This window comes from Chiloscyllium punctatum, chromosome 52 (genome assembly GCF_047496795.1).
Source record: "Chiloscyllium punctatum isolate Juve2018m chromosome 52, sChiPun1.3, whole genome shotgun sequence".
NCBI lineage: Eukaryota > Metazoa > Chordata > Chondrichthyes > Orectolobiformes > Hemiscylliidae > Chiloscyllium > Chiloscyllium punctatum.
This window is the reverse complement of record NC_092790.1, coordinates 17,852,558-17,871,250: the sequence shown is the minus strand read 5'-3', so window position 1 is coordinate 17,871,250 and position 18,693 is coordinate 17,852,558. Positions and strand designations below refer to the sequence as shown.

The 18,693-nt window shown below is 46.6% G+C and overlaps 2 protein-coding genes across 2 annotated transcripts; one reads left to right on the top strand and one right to left on the bottom strand.

Annotated features, from left to right (window-relative positions):
• The first annotated feature begins 3,707 nt into the window (after window positions 1-3,707).
• LOC140470551 (histone H1-like) lies at window positions 3,708-5,035 on the top strand. The gene has a single exon (XM_072566634.1). It carries the CDS (start codon window positions 3,798-3,800, stop codon window positions 4,434-4,436), a length of 639 nt encoding a protein of 212 aa, XP_072422735.1. The 5' UTR covers window positions 3,708-3,797; the 3' UTR covers window positions 4,437-5,035.
• Window positions 5,036-5,125: 90 nt separating this feature from the next.
• Window positions 5,126-6,080, bottom strand: LOC140470658 (histone H1-like). Its single transcript, XM_072566695.1, has one exon. It carries the CDS (start codon window positions 6,037-6,039, stop codon window positions 5,359-5,361), a length of 681 nt encoding a protein of 226 aa, XP_072422796.1. The 5' UTR covers window positions 6,040-6,080; the 3' UTR covers window positions 5,126-5,358.
• Window positions 6,081-18,693: the final 12,613 nt, after the last annotated feature.

The window sequence follows — 18,693 nt, the reverse complement described above, 5'->3', positions numbered from 1 at the left end:
GACTGGTAGGTGTAGGAAATGCTGGCTGAGAAAAGAAGTTGAGGTTTTGGTCCAAATAAGAAGGAAGCATAATTTAGTTAAGTACAGCAGAGGTTGAGCGAATCCTTTAAAGAGTATGAAGGCAGTAGGGCTATACTTAAGAAGGAAATCAAGAGGGCAAAAAACGGACATGACATAGCTTTGGCAAACAGTGTTAAGGAAAATTCAAATAGATTTTATAAATACATGAAGGTCAAAAGGGTAACCAGGGAAAGAATAGGGCCCAGAAAAGATTAGCAAGGCAGCCTATATGTGGAACAACAGGAAATGTGGGAGATACCAAGCAAGTGCTTGCTGAGGAGAAGGAACTGGAAGAGAGAGAATGTGGGGAAACAGATGGTGACAGCTTGAAAAATGTCCATAATACAGAGGAGGTGCTGCTGGATGTTTTTAAACGGAAAAGGTGGATAAAGCACACCCGATCAGGTGTACCCTGAAACATGGTGATAAGCTAGTGAAGTGATTGCTAAGATATTTGTATCATCAATAGTCACGGGTGAAGTGCAAAAAGACTGGAGGTTGGCTAACGTGGTGCCACTATTTAAGAAAGATGGTAAAGAAAAGCCAGGGAACTATTGAACAGTGAATGTCATAGAGATGTACAGCATGGAAACAAACCATTCAGTCCAACCCATCTATGCTGGCCAGATATCCCAACCAAATCTAGTCCCACTTGCCAGCGCCCGGCCCATATCCCTCCAAACCCTTCCTATTCATATACCCATCCAAATGCCTCTTAAATGTTGCAATTGTACCAGCCTCCACCAATTCCTCTGGTTGCTCATTCCACACATGTACCACCCCTTGCGTGCAAAAGTTGCCCTGTAGGTCCCTAGGACCTTGCCATTAAGTGTATAAGTCCTGCTAAGATTTGCTTTCCCAAAATGCAGCACTTGGCATTTATCTGAATTAAACTCCATTTGCCACTTCTCTGCCCATTGGCCCATCTGGTCAAGATCCTGTTCTAATCTGAGGTAACCCTCTTCGCTGTCCACTACACCTCCAATTTTGGTGTCATCTGCAAACTTACTAAATGTACCTCTTATGCTCGCATCCGAATAATATATGTAAATGACAAAAAGTACAGGACCCAGCACTGATCCTTGTGGCACTCCACTGGTAATAGGCCTCCAGTCTGAAAAACAACCCTCCACCACCACCCTCTGTCTTCTACCTTTCAGCCACATCGACAGTAGGCAAACAGTTGAAGAGATTCTGAGAGACTGGATTTACATATTTTTGAAAGGCCAGGATTGATTATGGGGAGTCAACATGGCTTTCTAGGTGGGTAGTCATGTATCTCTGACTTGACTGAGTTTTTTTGAATTGGTGAAGAAGAGGGAAAAGTGGTGGATGTGATCTATATGGCCTTCAAGCAAGGCATTTGACAGGGTTCCCCATTGGAAATTAGTTAGCAAGATTAGATCACATGGAATACAGGGCGAACCAACCATTTGGATACAGAACTTGTTTGAAGGTAGGAGACAGAGAGTGGTGGTGGTGGGATGCTTTTCAGGCTGGAGGCCTGTGACAAGTGATGGGCTGCAAGGATCACTGCTGGGTCCACTGCTTTTCATCATTTATATAAATCATTTTAGTTAAAAGATGACAGAACACCAGGTTATAGCCCAACAGGTTTATTTGGACATACAAACTTTCGGAGTGCTGTCCCTCCGTCAGGTGTCTATGTTCTGAAAGCTTGAACTTCCAAAGAAACTGGTTGGACTATAACCCGGTGGTGTATGATTTTTAACTTTGCACATCCCAGTCCAACACCCACACCTCCACATTATCATGAATCATTTAGTTGTGAAGCTGCACATATTGTTAATAATTTTGCACATTACACAAAAATTGGACGTGTAGTGTACAGCAAAGAAGGCTACTCAGAATACAGCAGGATATTGATCAGATGGGCCACTGGACCCAGGAGTGGCATATTGAGTTCAATTTCAATCAGTATGAGCTGCTGCAATTTGGAAAGGCAAATCAGGGCAGGCCTTACACACTTAAATAGTAAGGTCCTGTGGAGTGTTGCTGAACAAAGAGACCTTGGAATGCAGGTTCATTGTTCCTTGAAAGTGGAGTTATAGTTAGATAGGATAGCAAGGAAGGCATTTGATATTTTCTCTTTACTGTTCAGAGCTTTGAGTATGTGACTTCAGAAAATATGTTGTGGGTGTACAGAACATGGTTTATGCCATTTTTGGAATATTATGTGCAATTCTGCTCTATCTCCTATAGAAAGGATGATGTGAAACTTGAAACGGCTATTCAAGATAGTTTTTGGTCAAACGAAAAGGCCTACAACTTGGGAAGAAATTTAGCAAAAGACGTGAAGGCTACAAGCATCCAAATTCAGCAAATGACAGCAAAAAGGGATTTGATTAACAAAGAGCAAATGAAGACAACCGTAACTTTGTGGAAGCCATTAAACAAAAAAAAAATTGAAGCACTAATAAATGTGTAAGGAGAGAAATAGGTTGGTAAAGAGGACCATATGTTACTTACAACAGAAAAGAGGGGAGTTCAAAATGGGGTACAAAAACATCTTCAAAAATCGCTAACATACTGTTGTTCTCTGTTCAGAGATGTTCACACAACTAACACAGTAGTAATGTTGGGAGTTTAGTGAGAGAGAAAAACTGAACCAAATCAGTATTATTTGGGAAATGATGTTGGGAGAGTGGGTAGGATTGAAGGTTGTGAAACACCAGGTCTTATCATCTACCTTCCAGAGTATTTAATGTAGTGGACTGAGTAATAGTGGATGCAGTGGTGGTCATGTTCCAAGATTCCATAAACTCTGCAATAATTTACTCATATTGGGGGTTAGCTAGTGTAAGCAATCCAATGGAAAAGGCAGGTAGGCATAAAAGTGGGAACTATAGACCAGTCAGCCTGCAGGGAAATATCAAAATGAAAGCTTCAATTGTGAAGCATTTGACAAAACAGCATTCAGGATTTGCTGGAGTCAGCATGAACATGAAGGGCTTGTTCCAGTGCACACTGTTCTGTCTTCTTATGCTTGACAAACCGACTGGCTGTCTTGAGGGTGTAAACAGTAGAGCTAATGAGAGTGTAACAGTTACTGAGAAGAACTGCAACTAACTCCCTGGACACCGCAGCAAAGGCTGAAAGGAGGAGAAACTCTATCCTTCCACACTTTCTGGCGTGTGACTGTGTGTGAATGTGAATATTGTGTCAGTGAGACTGTAGGCAAACAGCGGACGGTAGGTCTGACGTAACTGTGTTTGTGTGTCCGCTAACATTATGATATTTCCAAGTCTCTCTTTTGTAACTCAAAAATATTTACAATTCAAATTATCTTCCTGCTCCCCTTCTAAACTCCAAAGGTAGATTTGAAGGCAATATATTTGTTAATTTCAAGATTTCGGTCTAAAAGTAGCGACAATGTCACCGTTCAGCTCAGAGAGCGCCATCAGTGCAGCAGCAAAATGCGTTTAACTCGACAACAGAGCCGTCAATTCGAGTGAAAGCTTTTCAGCCACAAAGCTTCCAGTGTCAGGGTGAGGAGCGATCGAGCCTGGCTCTCTGGAGATGCGGAATTTCAGAGGAATCGAAAAGTTTAGGCCGTTAGAGAAACACAGAGAGGCAGCAGGAGCAGGGAGCTGACGGCAGGTTGTCCCTGCGCCGTCCGCTCGCTGCCTTGAAGTTGCTCAGTGCCGCCGCCAGCAGCTTCATTGCTGACCCAGTTCAGACTGACTCAGAGAGAGATTCAGCGCAGAGTTCTCAACATGAGCGACAGTGCAGCCGCCGAAACGGCTCCTCCAGCCTCCGCTCCCACCAAAGTCAAGGCTCCCAAGAAGAAGGCGGCGGCTTCCAGGAAAAAAACACCCGGTCCCGGGTTGGGAGAGCTGATTTTGAAGGTTGTCGGGGATATCAAGGATCGCAAAGGAACGTCTCTGTCCGCTATAAAGAAGGGGCTGGAGAGAAGCGGGATCGATGTGGGAAAGCGAAAGGCACAGGTCAAGATGAGTATCAGGAGGTGCCTGATGAACGGCTCCCTTGTTCTGGTCAAGGGCCAGGGCGTCTCCGGCTCCTTCAAACTCCCAAAGAATCCAGTCAAGGCAAAAGCGGGAAAGAAGGCGGCCGCCAAGAAACCGGCCGTGAAGAAATCACCTGCAAAGAAGATGACAGCAAAGAAATCCCAGGCCAAGAAAGCGACAGTCAAGAAATCCCCAGCCAAGAAAGCGAACGGCAAGAAGACGGCATCGCCAAAGAAAGCGGTGAGCAAAACAGCGCCAAAGCAACGGACTCTCGTGAAGAAGGTGAAAAAGGCCAAGGGCCCTAAAGCCCCCAAACCCCTCAGCAAACCGGCTAAAAGCAAGGCCAAGCCCAAAGCGAAAGTGACCAAGACAGCAGCAAAGAAATGAACCAGTCGGTGTAACATATAACCATCTGAACCCAAAGGCTCTTGTCAGAGCCACCCACATCTCTCAGATAAAAGCTGAGCCCGGATCCAATGTTCCCCGTCCCGGCGCCGCGCGCAGACCTACCTCAGTCATTAATCGATCTGAATAAATCAAATAAACAGTCATGCCATGGTTTACGAGAGCGCAGACCTGTGAATGGGGAAGGCATCAAATAGGGAGGGGTGGGTTTATTGATCTCCATCTGGTTATTTCACTTCGCGACTTATAACCCTACCGAGTCACGAATGTGACATATTGTAGTACTTGTATTTCACTGACCCGTTCAGGAATTTTGTTCAGTTTTGATTCTGGTATGTTAAGTCTGTTTTCATGTCGCGTTCCTTCCATCTGCCTGTGACAGACAGTTCAGGCAGCAATTCCACGTTGTGTTCGGCCTAATTACAATCTGAGGGTAATAAAAAAAACAGATAAAATGAGATTCTGTCCTTTTATCCGTGTACACTGCATTTGCTTTTAAGCTGTTTAAATTGGAGGGGTTGTTTAGATTGATTCAAGTTCGGTTGTTCAGTTGTTCTGAACAAAACGGAACAAAATTCCTGAACGGGTCAATGAAATACAAATACTACAATATGTCACATTCGTGACTCGGTAGCGTTATAAGTCGCGAAGTGAAATAACCAGATGGAGATCAATAAACCCACCCCTCCCTATTTGATGCCTTCCCCATTCACAGGTCTGCGCTCTCGTAAACCATGGCATGACTGTTTATTTGATTTATTCAGATCGATTAATAACTGAGGTAGGTCTGCGCGCGGCGCTGGGACGGGGAACATTGGATCCGGGCTCAGCTCTTTCCTGAGAGATGTGGGTGGCTCTGATAAGAGCCTTTGGGTTCAGATGGTTATATTTTACACCGACTGGTTCATTTCTTTGCTGCTGTCTTGGTCACTTTCGCTTTGGGCTTGGCCTTGCCTTTAGCCGGTTTGCTGAGGGGTTTGGGGGCTTTAGGGCCCTTGGCCTTTTTCAACTTCTTCACGGGAGTCCGTTTCTTTGGCGCTGCTTTGCTCACCGCTTTCTTTGGCGGTGCCGTCTTCTTGCCGCTCGCTTTCTTGGCTGGGGATTTCTTGGCTATCACTTTCTTGGCCTGGGATTTCTTGACTGTCGCTTTCTTGGCTGGGGATCTCTTCGCTTTCGCTTTCTTGACCGGTGATTTCTTCACGGCCGGTTTCTTGGAGGCCGCTGATGTTCCCGCCTTCTTTCCCGCTTTTGCCTTGACTGGATTCTTTGGGAGTTTGAAGGAGCCGGAGACGCCCTGGCCCTTGACCAGAACAAGGGAGCCGTTCGTCAGGCACCTCCTGATACTCATCTTGATCTGTGCATTTCGCTTTCCCACATCGATCCCGCTTCTCTCCAGCGCCTTCTTTAAAGCGGACAGAGACGTTCCTTTGCGATCCTTGATATCCCCGACAACCTTCAAAATCAGCTCTCCCAACCCGGGACCGGGTGTTTTTTTCCTGGGAGCCGCCGCCTTCTTCTTGGGAGCCTTGACTTTGGTGGGAGCGGAGGCTGGAGGAGCCGTTTCGGCGGCTGCACTGTCGCTCATGTTGAGAATTCTGCGCTGAATCTCTCTCTGGGTCAGTCTGAACTGGGTCAGCAATGAAGCTGCTGGCGGCGGCACTGAGCAACTTCAAGGCAGCGAGCGGACGGCGCAGGGACAACCTGCCGTCAGCTCCCTGCTCCTGCTGCCTCTCTGTGTTTCTCTAACGTCCTAAACTTTTCGATTCCTCTGAAATTCCGCATCTCCAGAGAGCCAGGCTCGATCGCTCCTCACCCTGACACTGGAAGCTTTGCGGCTGAAAAGCTTTCACTCGAATTGACGGCTCTGTTGTCGAGTTAAACGCATTTTGCTGCTGCACTGATGGCGCTCTCTGAGCTGAACGGTGACATTGTCGCTACTTTTAGACCGAAATCTTGAAATTAACAAATATATTGCCTTCAAATCTACCTTTGGAGTTTAGAAGGGGAGCAGGGAGATAATTAGAATTGTAAATATTTTTGAGTTACATAAGAGAGACTTGGAAATATCATAATGTTAGCGGACACACAAACACAGTTACGTCAGACCTACCGTCCGCTGTTTGCCTACAGTCTCACTGACACAATATTCACATTCACACACAGTCACACGCCAGAAAGTGTGGAAGGATAGAGTTTCTCCTCCTTTCAGCCTTTGCTGCGGTGTCCAGGGAGTTAGTTGCAGTTCTTCTCAGTAACTGTTACACTCTCATTAGCTCTACTGTTTACACCCTCAAGACAGCCAGTCGGTTTGTCAAGCATAAGAAGACAGAACAGTGTGCACTGGAACAGGCCCTTCATGTTCATGCTGACTCCAGCAAATCCTGAATGCTGTTTTGTCAAATGCTTCACAATTGAAGCTTTCATTTTGATATTTCCCTGCAGGCTGACTGGTCTATAGTTCCCACTTTTATGCCTACCTGCCTTTTCCATTGGATTGCTTACACTTGCTAACCCCCAATATGAGTAAATTATTGCAGAGTTTATGGAATCTTGGAACATGACCACCACTGCATCCACTATTACTCAGTCCACTCCATTAAATACTCTGGAAGGTAGATGATAAGACCTGGTATTTCACAACCTTCAATCCTACCCACTCTCCCAACATCATTTCCCAAATAATACTGATTTGATTCAGTTTTTCTCTCTCACTAAACTCCCAACATTACTACTGTGTTAGTTGTGTGAACATCTCTGAACAGAGAACAACAGTATGTTAGCGATTTTTGAAGATGTTTTTGTTCCCCATTTTGAACTCCCCTCTTTTCTGTTGTAAGTAACATATGGTCCTCTTTACCAACCTATTTCTCTCCTTACACATTTATTAGTGCTTCAACATTTTTTTTCTTTAATGGCTTCCACAAAGTTACGGTTTTCTTCATTTGCTCTTTGTTAATTGTGAGAGGCGATTTCGGTTCAAACAATTAAGATGTGCATGACCCTAAAGACTAAGGGGAATAGAGCCATAGGGGTGGGGTAAAACATGCTTCTCTATAATAACGGACAAGACATGCTTCTTTTGTAAGAACATTTTGTACACTCAAAAGTGGGATAATTTAAATTGTGCAAATGCTGACATTTTGTGAGCAGTGTAGAAAAAACAAGTCCTTGATTGATGAGACCACTAACTCTGACAGAGAAGAATAAGTCCTTGACTGATAAGACTACAGGGTAGAAAAACAACTCGGGAGACATCTGCTGCAGACTTTGTGACATGGGTGCAGAATGGAAAAAATACTGACGGTTTAGAATGTGAACCTCGTGACTCTTTAGAGCCAAAGAGGGGAGGGACTTGTGCTGTATATAATGAGAAACTTTGTAAGCCTCAGCGCGCCTTTTTCTCAGAAGGGTGCCCAACTCTGCAGACTTGCTAATAAAACTTTGTTTTCCTGAATTTGTCTAGAGCGATTATTAAGAAGCGATTTTCGTTTCTAACAAACTTGGGGGCTCGTCCGATCAACACTCCGGCCGCAAGGGGAGCTGAGGAAGGACATCGGAGAAGGTGAACCCTGCCGAGTTCGGCAGTCCCTGATTCCTTGCTTGTCGCCCCACGCGGCTTGAGCGAGTGATATCCGGAAGGCTCAGGAAAACAAAGGAGGGGTGTGGCCGAGGCAGTGGGGACGGTTAACGATCGAGTAATTTCGGTGCACCGAACCCAGGTAAGAAAAAAAACTTGCGGGGACCGTGTTTCCGGAGGACTGGGGACCTGCGGAGTGCCTGTAGATTTTTCTACAGAGGCGTGGGACTCAGGAATCTAGAGACCGGGGCTCGTCTGTGAGAGATTTTGCAGAGACCGTGTTTGCGGAGGAACGTGGACCTACGGGGTGCCTGTGATCTGTTTCACAGAGACGTAGGACACAGGAATCCAAAGACCGGGGATGCCTGCAAAGGGACTTGGGCGATCACGGGACTGAAGGTCCGGGAATTGGCTAAATAGTGATAGATTATCACGGGATAATACAAGAATCTCTGATTTTACAAAGTCCTCGGCAATGGGAAATAAGGGATCCAAGGCGAATAAGGGAAAGGTAGGCTTGAACGTCGACAATGAAAAATACCCCGGGGTACCTGACGATAGTCCGTTTGGAAGAATGTTAAATAATTGGGATCAGGGTAGGAGAAAAGGAAAATCTAGAAAAAAGATGGTGAAATACTGTCAAACGTGGTCCCAGAAACCTATTCAGGGAGACTCAGTGTGGTGGCCTAAATTCGGCACTGACGAAGACTGGGTCCGGCAAGCTCTAATTTTATATGTCAATTCAAAACCTAATGTTACTCGGGAGGAAAGTGATTACGCCCTTTGTTGGCTACCGGTCACAATATCTTGCAAAATGAAGGTAACTAATGAAGACTCAAAAGGGCAGAAAGAATGGGAACCTTTAGATCACTTACCGCCGCCCTACGTGACCCCGTCTGCCCCACAAAATAATCCTTCGGGTGGCGACGATTCAGGGGAAGGGGAAGAAAACGGGGAGGAACCACCAGGAGCCTCAGGAGTACAGACTAGATCTCAAGCTGAAAAGAGTCACAGACAAAACTCTGTCCCGATTGCAAGAATGAATCCACTCCGGGAAGTGCCCATGGGAGGCGCGGAAGGAGGGACGGGATATGTGAACATCCCCTTAACGAGTACTGAAGTACGGAATTACAAGAGGGAGATGAAGGGCCTACTGGAGGACCCCATGGCCCTGGCTGAACAATTAGATCAGTTCCTGGGGCCGAATACTTACACGTGGGATGAGATGTATTCCATCATGGGAACATTGTTCTCTAGCCAGGAGCGACAGATGATACGACAAGCTGCGCTGTTGGTCTGGGAGAGAGAGGGAGGAGCAGGAGCGGAGCAGAAATTTCCCCTCACCGACCCCGGGTGGGATAAGCAAACGGAAGAAGGACGGCGCAACATGAGGGACATGCGGGAATATTGGATAAAAGGAATAAGGCAGGCAGCCCCGAAGGGGCACAATTTTACCAAGGCCTTTGGGAATCATCAAAACCCGGAGGAAACCCCTACAGACTTCCTAGACAGGATTAGGAAGAACTTGCAGCAGTTTGCTGGGGTGGACCCTGAGACGGAAGTGGGACAACAACTCATACGGGTAGAGTTTGTATCAAAAGCCTGGCCGGACATACGAAAGAAGTTAGAGAAAATGGATGATTGGGATAGTAAACCTCTAAGTGAACTACTACGGGAGGCGCAAAAGGTGTTTGTGAGAAGGAACGATGAGAAGCAAAAGAAGGCGGCAAAGATAATGATGCAGACGGTGCAACAAGTGACAGCTGGATGAAGGGAAAAGGGAGAGCCGTGGCAGGAACAGGAAAGGGGAGAGTCGTGGCAAGAGCAGAGGAAAAGAGGACCGTGGCCGGAACAAAGGAAGGGTGGAGGAACTTGAGGCCGTTACAGGGAAACGAGGAGGATACTCAGATGTTACTACTGTAATGAAGAGGGACATTTTAAGCGAGAGTGCCCCCGCTACAAACGGGAAGTGCGGTCGTACGCCCTGATGGAGGAAGATTAGGGAGGTCGGGGGTTCCTACCCTTGGGGCAAAAGGACTATCGACAGGAACCCCTGGTAAACTTGAAAGTAGGGCCCCAAGGGTCGGAGATCACATTTATGGTAGACTCGGGAGCCGAAAGATCAAGTATAATCCAAATACCCCCCGGCGCCCGAGCAGGAAGAACAGTTATGGGGGTATCTGGCATTGGAGGAAAGACATTGCAAGTCCCAGTAGTGGAGGACGTGGAAATTGGGTATGAAAACAGAACTACTAAACGAGACCTCCTTCTACTGCCATCGGCGGGGTTTAATTTGTTAGGAAGAGACTTGCAGGTCAAACTAGGGATCGGAACGGTACCAAGTAACGGGGAAATAGTGGTAAGGTTGTTCGCCCTCACCGAAGAAGATGATCAACAAATAGACCCGGAAGTATGGTACCGAGAGGGGAACAGAGGAGGTCTAAACATCAAACCTCTCCAAATCACCATGTTACCAGGAAGAGGCCCGGTAAGAAGGAAACAGTACCTGATTGCTATGGAAGGACGGGAAGGGTTACAACCTGTGATAGAAAGATTAATCACAGATGGACTACTGGAGGAATGTATGTCCCCTTTCAATACTCCAATACTCCCTGTGAGAAAGCTGGATGGGACGTATAGGCTGGTGCAAGACTTGCGGGGGTTGAATGAAGTAGTCCAGGCTAGATACCTGGTGGTACCCAATCCCTACACGTTAATGAGTAAAATTCCCCCCGAACATGAATGGTTCAGCGTAATAGATCTGAAGGATGCCTTCTGGAGTTGCCCCCTTGACGAAGAAAGTCGGAACCTTTTTGCATTTGAATGGGAGAATCCCTTCACAAGACGAAAGCGACAGTTAAGATGGACGGTCTTGCCGCAGGGATTCACGGAGTCACCCAACTTGTTTGGACAAATACTGGAGCAGATCTTAGGAGGATTTCGGTTGCTCCAATATGTCGATGATCTCTTACTCTCAGGACCAAGAGAAGGGGAGGTACGAGCAGACACCGTTGCCCTGCTGAACTTCCTGGGGAAACAGGGCCTACGCGTTTCCAGGACAAAACTCCAGTTTGTGGAGCAAGAAGTAAGATATCTGGGCCATCAAGTCAGTCAGGGGCATCGCCGTATCACGCCAGAACGAATATCAGGGATTACGGGTATGCCAATACCCAGGACGAAGAAGGAAATCAGACAATTCCTGGGGCTAGTAGGGTATTGCCAGATATGGATTGAAAGTTACACCACTCTAGTAAAATTTTTGTACGACAAACTGGGACAAGAAGAACAAAAAGTGGACTGGTCAGATGAGGAGGAGCAGCGATTTAATATTATTAAATTTAAACTGATCCGAGCTCCGGTATTGGCTTTACCCACCCTGAAGGAACCGTTCCAGTTATATGTCAATAGCGCCGGCGGAATTGCCCAGGGTGTGCTTACCCAGCTGCAGGCAGGGAAACGTCAGCTGGTTGCATTTTTGTCAAAAATGTTAGACCCTGTGTCATGTGGATGGCCGACCTGTATACAGGCAGTGGCAGCTACTGCAATGTAGAAGAGGCCCGGAAACTTACCTTTGGAGGAAGAATCACAGTATACTCCCCACATTCAGTTAGTACCATACTGGCTCAAAAGGCTCATCGCTGGTTAACAGACTCTCGCATCCTGAAGTATGAGACGATTTTGATGACCGGGGACGATCTCAATTTTGCAAAAGATCTCAGTTGCAACCCTGCCCAGTTTCTATACGGACGTCCTGCAGATGGGGAACAGGAGCATGATTGTGTGGAATTTGTAGACTTGCAGACCAAAAGCCGAGAGGACCTGCAAGAGGCCCCGCTGGGTGAAGGACAGGAACTGTACATCGACGGGTCCTCCTGGTGCATCAGTGGGGTACGGTACAGTGGCTATGCTGTCGTAGATGGTGCAACGAAATGGACGATCGAGTCCGGACGACTGCCCGGGAAGTGGTCAGCCCAATCCTGTGAGTTGTACGCCCTCCAGAGGGCCCTGAAGTTGTTGGAAGGGAAAGTGGGGACCATATATACTGACTCAAAGTATGCATACGGAATCGTTCATACTTTCGGGAAAATCTGGAAAGAGCGAGGATTGATAACTTCCCGGGGAAAAGAATTAGCTCACAAACAAATGATCAGCCTAACGTTGGAAGCCCTGGCGTTACCTACAGAACTCGCAGTAGTCCATGTACCCGGTCACCAGAAGGGGTCGACACCGGAAGCGGTGGGAAACCGGCTGGCAGATGAGGAAGCCAAGCGGGCAGCGGTCGAAAAACCCGTCCAATTATTAACATTAATACCATTGAGGGAAGGGCTCGCTAAACAACCCGTCTTCACCCAGGGGGAGATTGATAAAATGGATCAATTGGGTGCCCGGCTAGAAACTAACGGGAAGTGGACGGTTCCTGATGGGAGACAAGTACTGAACAAACAGATCACCCGGGGTATTCTGCACCGATTGCACCATCAGACCCACTGGGGGGTGCAAGCCATGTGTGACACGATCCTGAGAGACTATGTATGCAGGGGGATATACACGTTAGCCCAACAAGAAATAGTCGGATGCCCCACTTGCCAGCGTATTAACAAGAAAGCCATGCGTTCTATGCCAGCTGGTGGTCAGCCCCTCGCAATTAGGCCATTCCAGAGGATCCAAATAGACTTTACAGACTTACCCCCAGTACAGAGATGGAAGTATCTGCTATTAATAGTAGACCATTTCACTCACTGGGTAGAGGCTTTCCCAACTGCCAAAGCCGATGCACCAACCGTGGCCCGACTATTGTTAGAGAACATAATCCCGAGATATGGCATAATGGAATCTATCGACTCAGACTGCGGGACACATTTTGTTTCTAAGCTACACCATTTGATCTGTACTGCCCTGGGTATCCAATGGAAATTCCATGCACCCTGGCATCCCCAGAGCTCGGGTCGAGTTGAGAGAATGAATGGCACGCTCAAGACCCAATTGACTAAGCTGATGTTAGAAACTAAGTTACCATGGCCAAAGTGCCTTCCCATTGCCCTATTGAGGATACGTACAGCACCTCGCCGGGATATCGGGGTCTCCCCCTATGAGATGCTGTTCGGATTACCATATTGGAGTAAGGTTGATGGGTGTCCCACTCTACAAAGGGGAGATGTATTTGTCAGAGACTATTTACTGGCCTTATCCCGTTCTTTTGCAGAACTCCGGAGGAAGGGTCTCCTGGCTCAGACTCCGCCGCTCGACTTCCTCTTGCATAAGGTGGAGCCCGGAGATTGGGTACTTGTAAAGACCTGGAAGGCCGAAAAGCTCCAGCCGCAGTGGGAAGGACTGTTCCTGGTCCTGTTAACAACTGAAGCCGCTGTTCGGACGAAAGAAAAAGGGTGGACCTACGCATCGAGGATAAAGGGGCCTATTCCGCCAGAAGGAGAGAGCACTTGGACATGCGGGCCAGGGGACAAGCCGTTGGTGGTAAAACTGAAAAGGCAGCGACAATGAACTCTACCTGGACTGTATTGGTGGGGATATTGATCAGTTTACTCCTGTATGTGGGGGAGGGCGAGGGGAGATGTGACAAATGTCGGACTACGGTGAGGCTTGGGAGTCAGATCTACTCGGGGTCATTTGTGTCCCACTCCCATGTGAACGATCGGTGTTACGATGTGAATGCACGGCAAGAATGTTGGGAGGGTGGAAAACCCTATTATCAAGTGTATAATAAAGGGTACGGTGGCAAAGTCCGTGGTTGCCCTAAAAATGACCGCTGGGTGTGTGTTAACAAAGCTGGGCAGTGGGGCCTACCCTCCGTGTTGCTCAAAGAACATGTGGACAGAGTCAAGGAGACCATAGTACAGAACACTGAACGGAAGTTAGAGAAAGAGCGGGACCGTCAAAGGACGGTCGTTGTCTCCAAGGTGCCGTCTATATACGAGGAGATAGAAGAAGAGATCAAATTCCCCGATGTAACACAGAACCTGTTTATTGATCTTATGTCTAGGATAGCCACCGTGTTAAATATTAGCAATTGCTGGGTTTGTGGGGGGCCGCATATGACTGAACAATGGCCGTGGTCTGGTCAAAGCTTAGATATATGGGAGTTGCTTCAGTATAATTGGACACATGTCAACGAAAGGAAAGGGCAGGTGTGGAGACTGACTAACAGCCCGGAAGGCCAGTTGTGTGTTGAAGGGAAAGGGAAGGTTGAGGTGGGTATCAGCCCCTGTCAGAGTGTGTTGAATGCAACCACACAAGTCTGGTGGCCTGAGGATATCACATGGTACATTGTGAAACAGGAGAACCGCAATTGTGTGAGGCTGGGTGATGACTCTCGGTTTTGGAATTGTAGCGGTTCCGGCCCTTATGAGGGCATCCCTGGGGTAAAAGAGGTGTGGAACGAAGTTGCGAAACAGGGGGGCCCTGCCCCAGATGGCCTATTCTGGATATGCGGTAATCAGGCATATTCCAAGTTGCCCATGGGATGGGCTGGGGTATGCTTCCTGGGTCTAATTAGACCAGAATTCTTCTTATTACCCCGGGAGGAGGGCCACGACCTGGGGGTTAAACTATTTGACTCCCTGCGGAGGCCAACAAGGGATATCCAAGTTGGTGATTGGGGGGACGAATGGCCACTGGCCCGTATTATTGAATACTACGGGCCTGCTACATGGGCACAGGACGGATCATGGGGATACCGTACTCCTATCTATATGTTAAATCGAATCATCAGGCTCCAAGCAGTCGTAGAGGTCATTACTAATCAGACCGCCCTGGCCCTGGAGTTGCTGGCTAAGCAGCAGAATCAGATGAGGGCTGCTATATACCAAAACCGGCTTGCCTTAGATTATCTGTTGGCCTCGGAAGGGGGTGTGTGCGGGAAGTTTAACCTGACTAACTGCTGTCTGAAAATTGACGATAGTGGTAAAGCGGTTTTGAAGATTTCCGATAAAATTCGGAAACTGGCCCATGTGCCGGTACAATCCTGGCGTCCTCTTGGTGGCATCGGATGGTGGGATGGTCTCCTAGGTGGTAGGTGGTGGCGCACGGCGTTACTGGTGGCTGGGGGGGGCGTAATGCTTCTACTCATATTACCCTGCCTGACCCCCTGTGTTCAATCTTTAATTCAGAAAAATATTTCCCAGCTCCAGGCAGTGGCGGTACCCCAACATGGAACGCAGGAACTTAAGGTGCTGTTGCTGCGAAAGACCAAGGATTTCCCGGGCCCTTGATGGGAGGAGGCTTATCTTTGTCATGCACATCTTAAAAAGAAAAAGGGTGGAATTGTGAGAGGCGATTTCGGTTCAAACAATTAAGATGTGCATGACCCTAAAGACTAAGGGGAATAGTGCCATAGGGGTGGGGTAAAACATGCTTCTCTATAATAAAGGACAAGACATGCTTCTTTTGTAAGAACATTTTGTACACTCAAAAGTGGGATAATTTAAATTGTGCAAATGCTGACATTTTGTGAGCAGAGTAGAAAAAACAAGTCCTTGATTGATGAGACCACTAACTCTGACAGAGAAGAATAAGTCCTTGACTGATAAGACTACAGGGTAGAAAAACAACTCGGGAGACATCTGCTGCAGACTTTGTGACATGGGTGCAGAATGGAAAAAATACTGACGGTTTAGAATGTGAACCTCGTGACTCTTTAGAGCCAAAGAGGGGAGGGACTTGTGCTGTATATAATGAGAAACTTTGTAAGCCTCAGCGCGCCTTTTTCTCAGAAGGGTTCCCAACTCTGCAGACTTGCTAATAAAACTTTGTTTTCCTGAATTTGTCTACAGCGATTATTAAGAAGCGATTTTCGTTTCTAACATTAATCAAATCCCTTTTTGATGCCATTTGCTGAATTTGGATGTTTGCAGCCTTCACGTCTTTTGCTAATTTCTTCCCAAGTTGTAGGCCTTTTCGTTTGACCAAAAACTATCTTGAATAGCCGTTTCAAGTTTCACAACATCCTTTCTGTAGGAGATAGACCAGAATTGCAAATAATATTCCAAAAATGGCATAAACCATGTTCTGTACACCCACAACATATTCTCTGAAGTCACATACTCAAAGCTCTGAACAGTAAAGAGAAAATATCAAATGCCTTCCTTGCTATCCTATCTAACTATAACTCCACTTTCAAGGAACAATGAACCTGCATTCCAAGGTCTCTTTGTTCAGCAACACTCCACAGGACCTTACTATTTAAGTGTGTAAGGCCTGCCCTGATTTGCCTTTCCAAATTGCAGCAGCTCATACTGATTGAAATTGAACTCAATATGCCACTCCTGGGTCCAGTGGCCCATCTGATCAATATCCTGCTGTATTCTGAGTAGCCTTCTTTGCTGTACACTACACGTCCAATTTTTGTGTAATGTGCAAACTTACTAACAATGCGTGCAATTTCACAACCAAATGATTCATAATAATGTGGAGGTGTGGGTGTTGGACTGGGATGTGCAAAGTTTAAAATCACACACCACCGGGTTATAGTCCAACCAGTTTCTTTGGAAGCATAAGCTTTCAGAAAATAGACACCTGACAGAGGGACAGCACTCGGAAAGTTTGTACGTCCAAATAAACCTGTTGGGCTATAACCTGGTGTTCTGTCATCTTTTAACTAAAATGGTTTATATAAATGATGAAAAGCAGTGGACCCAGCATTGATCCTTGCAGCACATCACTTGTCACAGGCCTCCAGTCTGAAAAGCATCCCACCACCACCACTCTCTGTCTCCTACCTTCAAACAAGTTCTGTATCCAAATGGTTGGTTCTCCCTGTATTCCATGTGATCTAATCTTGCTAACCAATTTCCAATGGGGAACCGTGTCAAATGCCTTACTTGAAGGCCATATAGATCACATCCACCACTTTTCCCTCTTCTTCACCAATTCAAAAAAACTCAGTCGAGTCAGAGATACATGACTTCCCACGTAGAAAGCTACGTTGACTCCCCATAATCAATCCTGGCCTTTCAAAAATATGTAAATCCTATCTCTCAGAATCTCTTCAACTGTTTGCCTACTGTCGATGTGGCTCAAAGCTAAAAGACAGAGGGTGGTGGTGGAGGGTTGTTTTTCAGACTGGAGGCCTGCGACCAGTGGAGTGCCACAAGGATCGGTGCAGGGCCCTCTATGTTTTGTCATTTACATAAATGATTCGGATGCGCACATAAGAGGTACATTTAGTAAGTTTGCAGATGACACCAAAATTGGAGGTGTAGTGGACAGTGAAGGGGGTCACCTCAGATTAAAACAGGATCTTGAGTGGCAGATGGAGTTTAATTCGCATAAATGCGAGGTGCTGCATTTTGGGAAAGCAAATCTTAGCAGGACTTATACAATTAATGGTAAGGTCCTAGGGAGTGTTGCTGAATAAAGAAACCTTGGAGTGCAGGTTCATAGCTTCTTGTAAGTGGAGTCACAGGTAGATAGGATAGTGAAGAAGGCATTTGGTATGCTTTCTTCTATTGGTGAAAAGTATTGAATTCAGGATTTAGGAGGTCATGTTCCGCCTGTACAGGACATTGTTTCGGCCACTGTTGGAATATTGCATGCAATTCTGGTCTCCGTCCTATCAGAAAAATGTTGTGAAACTTGAAAGGGTTCACGGTTGGTGGATTTGAGCTATAGGGAGAGGCTGTTTTCCCTGGAGCGTCGGAGGCTGAGTGGTGACTTTATAGAGGTTTACAAAATTATGAGGGACATGGATATGGTAAATAGGCAAAGTCCTTTCCCTTGGGTGGGAGAGTCCAGAACTTGAGGGCATAAGTTTCGGGAGAGAGGGAAAAGATATAAAAGAGACTTAAGGGGCAACGTTTTCACACAGAGGGTGGTGTGGGTATGGAATGAGCTGCCAGAGGAAGTGGTGGAGGCTGGTACATTTGCAATGTTTAAAAGGCATTTGGATGGGTATATGAATAGGAAGGTTTTGGTGGGATATGGGCCAGGTGCTGGCAGGTGGGACTAGATTGGGTTGGGATATCTGGTCGGCATGGACGGGTTGGACCGAAGGGTCTGTTTCTATGCTATATATCTCTATGACTCCATACAACAAATGAGATTTGGTTAGTTTAGGTTATCTGGTCAGTGTGCACTAGTTGGATCAAAGGCTGTATGACTTTACAACCTGAAAGTTACAGGTTGTTAACTGGACTCTCATACATACACAGGAAAATCTTGACAGGTGGCATATGATAAATGCAATTACATAGCCAGAAACCAAAGACTGTCAGGTACAAATTAATAACTGCTCCATGAGAAACACAGAGCAAAAGCTGACATGCATGTACTCATACAGCACAGAAAAGCCCTTCAGGCATCGTGTCTACACCCACAATAACTACCACTGAAGGTTTGCAAATTTCCTGCACTTGTCCCATATACTTAAATGGTATGACATTTCAGGTGCTCATTCAAATACTTTTTCCAGGTTATGGTTTCTGGGCTCCATTGCCTTCCCAGGCAGTATCTTCCAGATTTCCACCACTTGCTGTGTGAAAGGGACTTTCCATCAATATATTTATCCCTTACCCTACACCATACTGAGAATCCTTATCCTTTACCATATCCTAACCCAATCACTACTTGTGATTGATCGCTCAAACAAGGGAAACAGCTTCTCTACATTCACCCTGTCCATTAGCCTCATAATCTTTCACACCACAATCA

Excerpts from the sequence above, each read along its gene's own strand:
- LOC140470551 (XM_072566634.1), top strand. The coding sequence starts at position 3,798 with ATGAGCGACAGTGCAGCCGCCGAAACGGCTCCTCCAGCCTCCGCTCCC.
- LOC140470658 (XM_072566695.1), bottom strand. The coding sequence starts at position 6,039 with ATGAGCGACAGTGCAGCCGCCGAAACGGCTCCTCCAGCCTCCGCTCCC.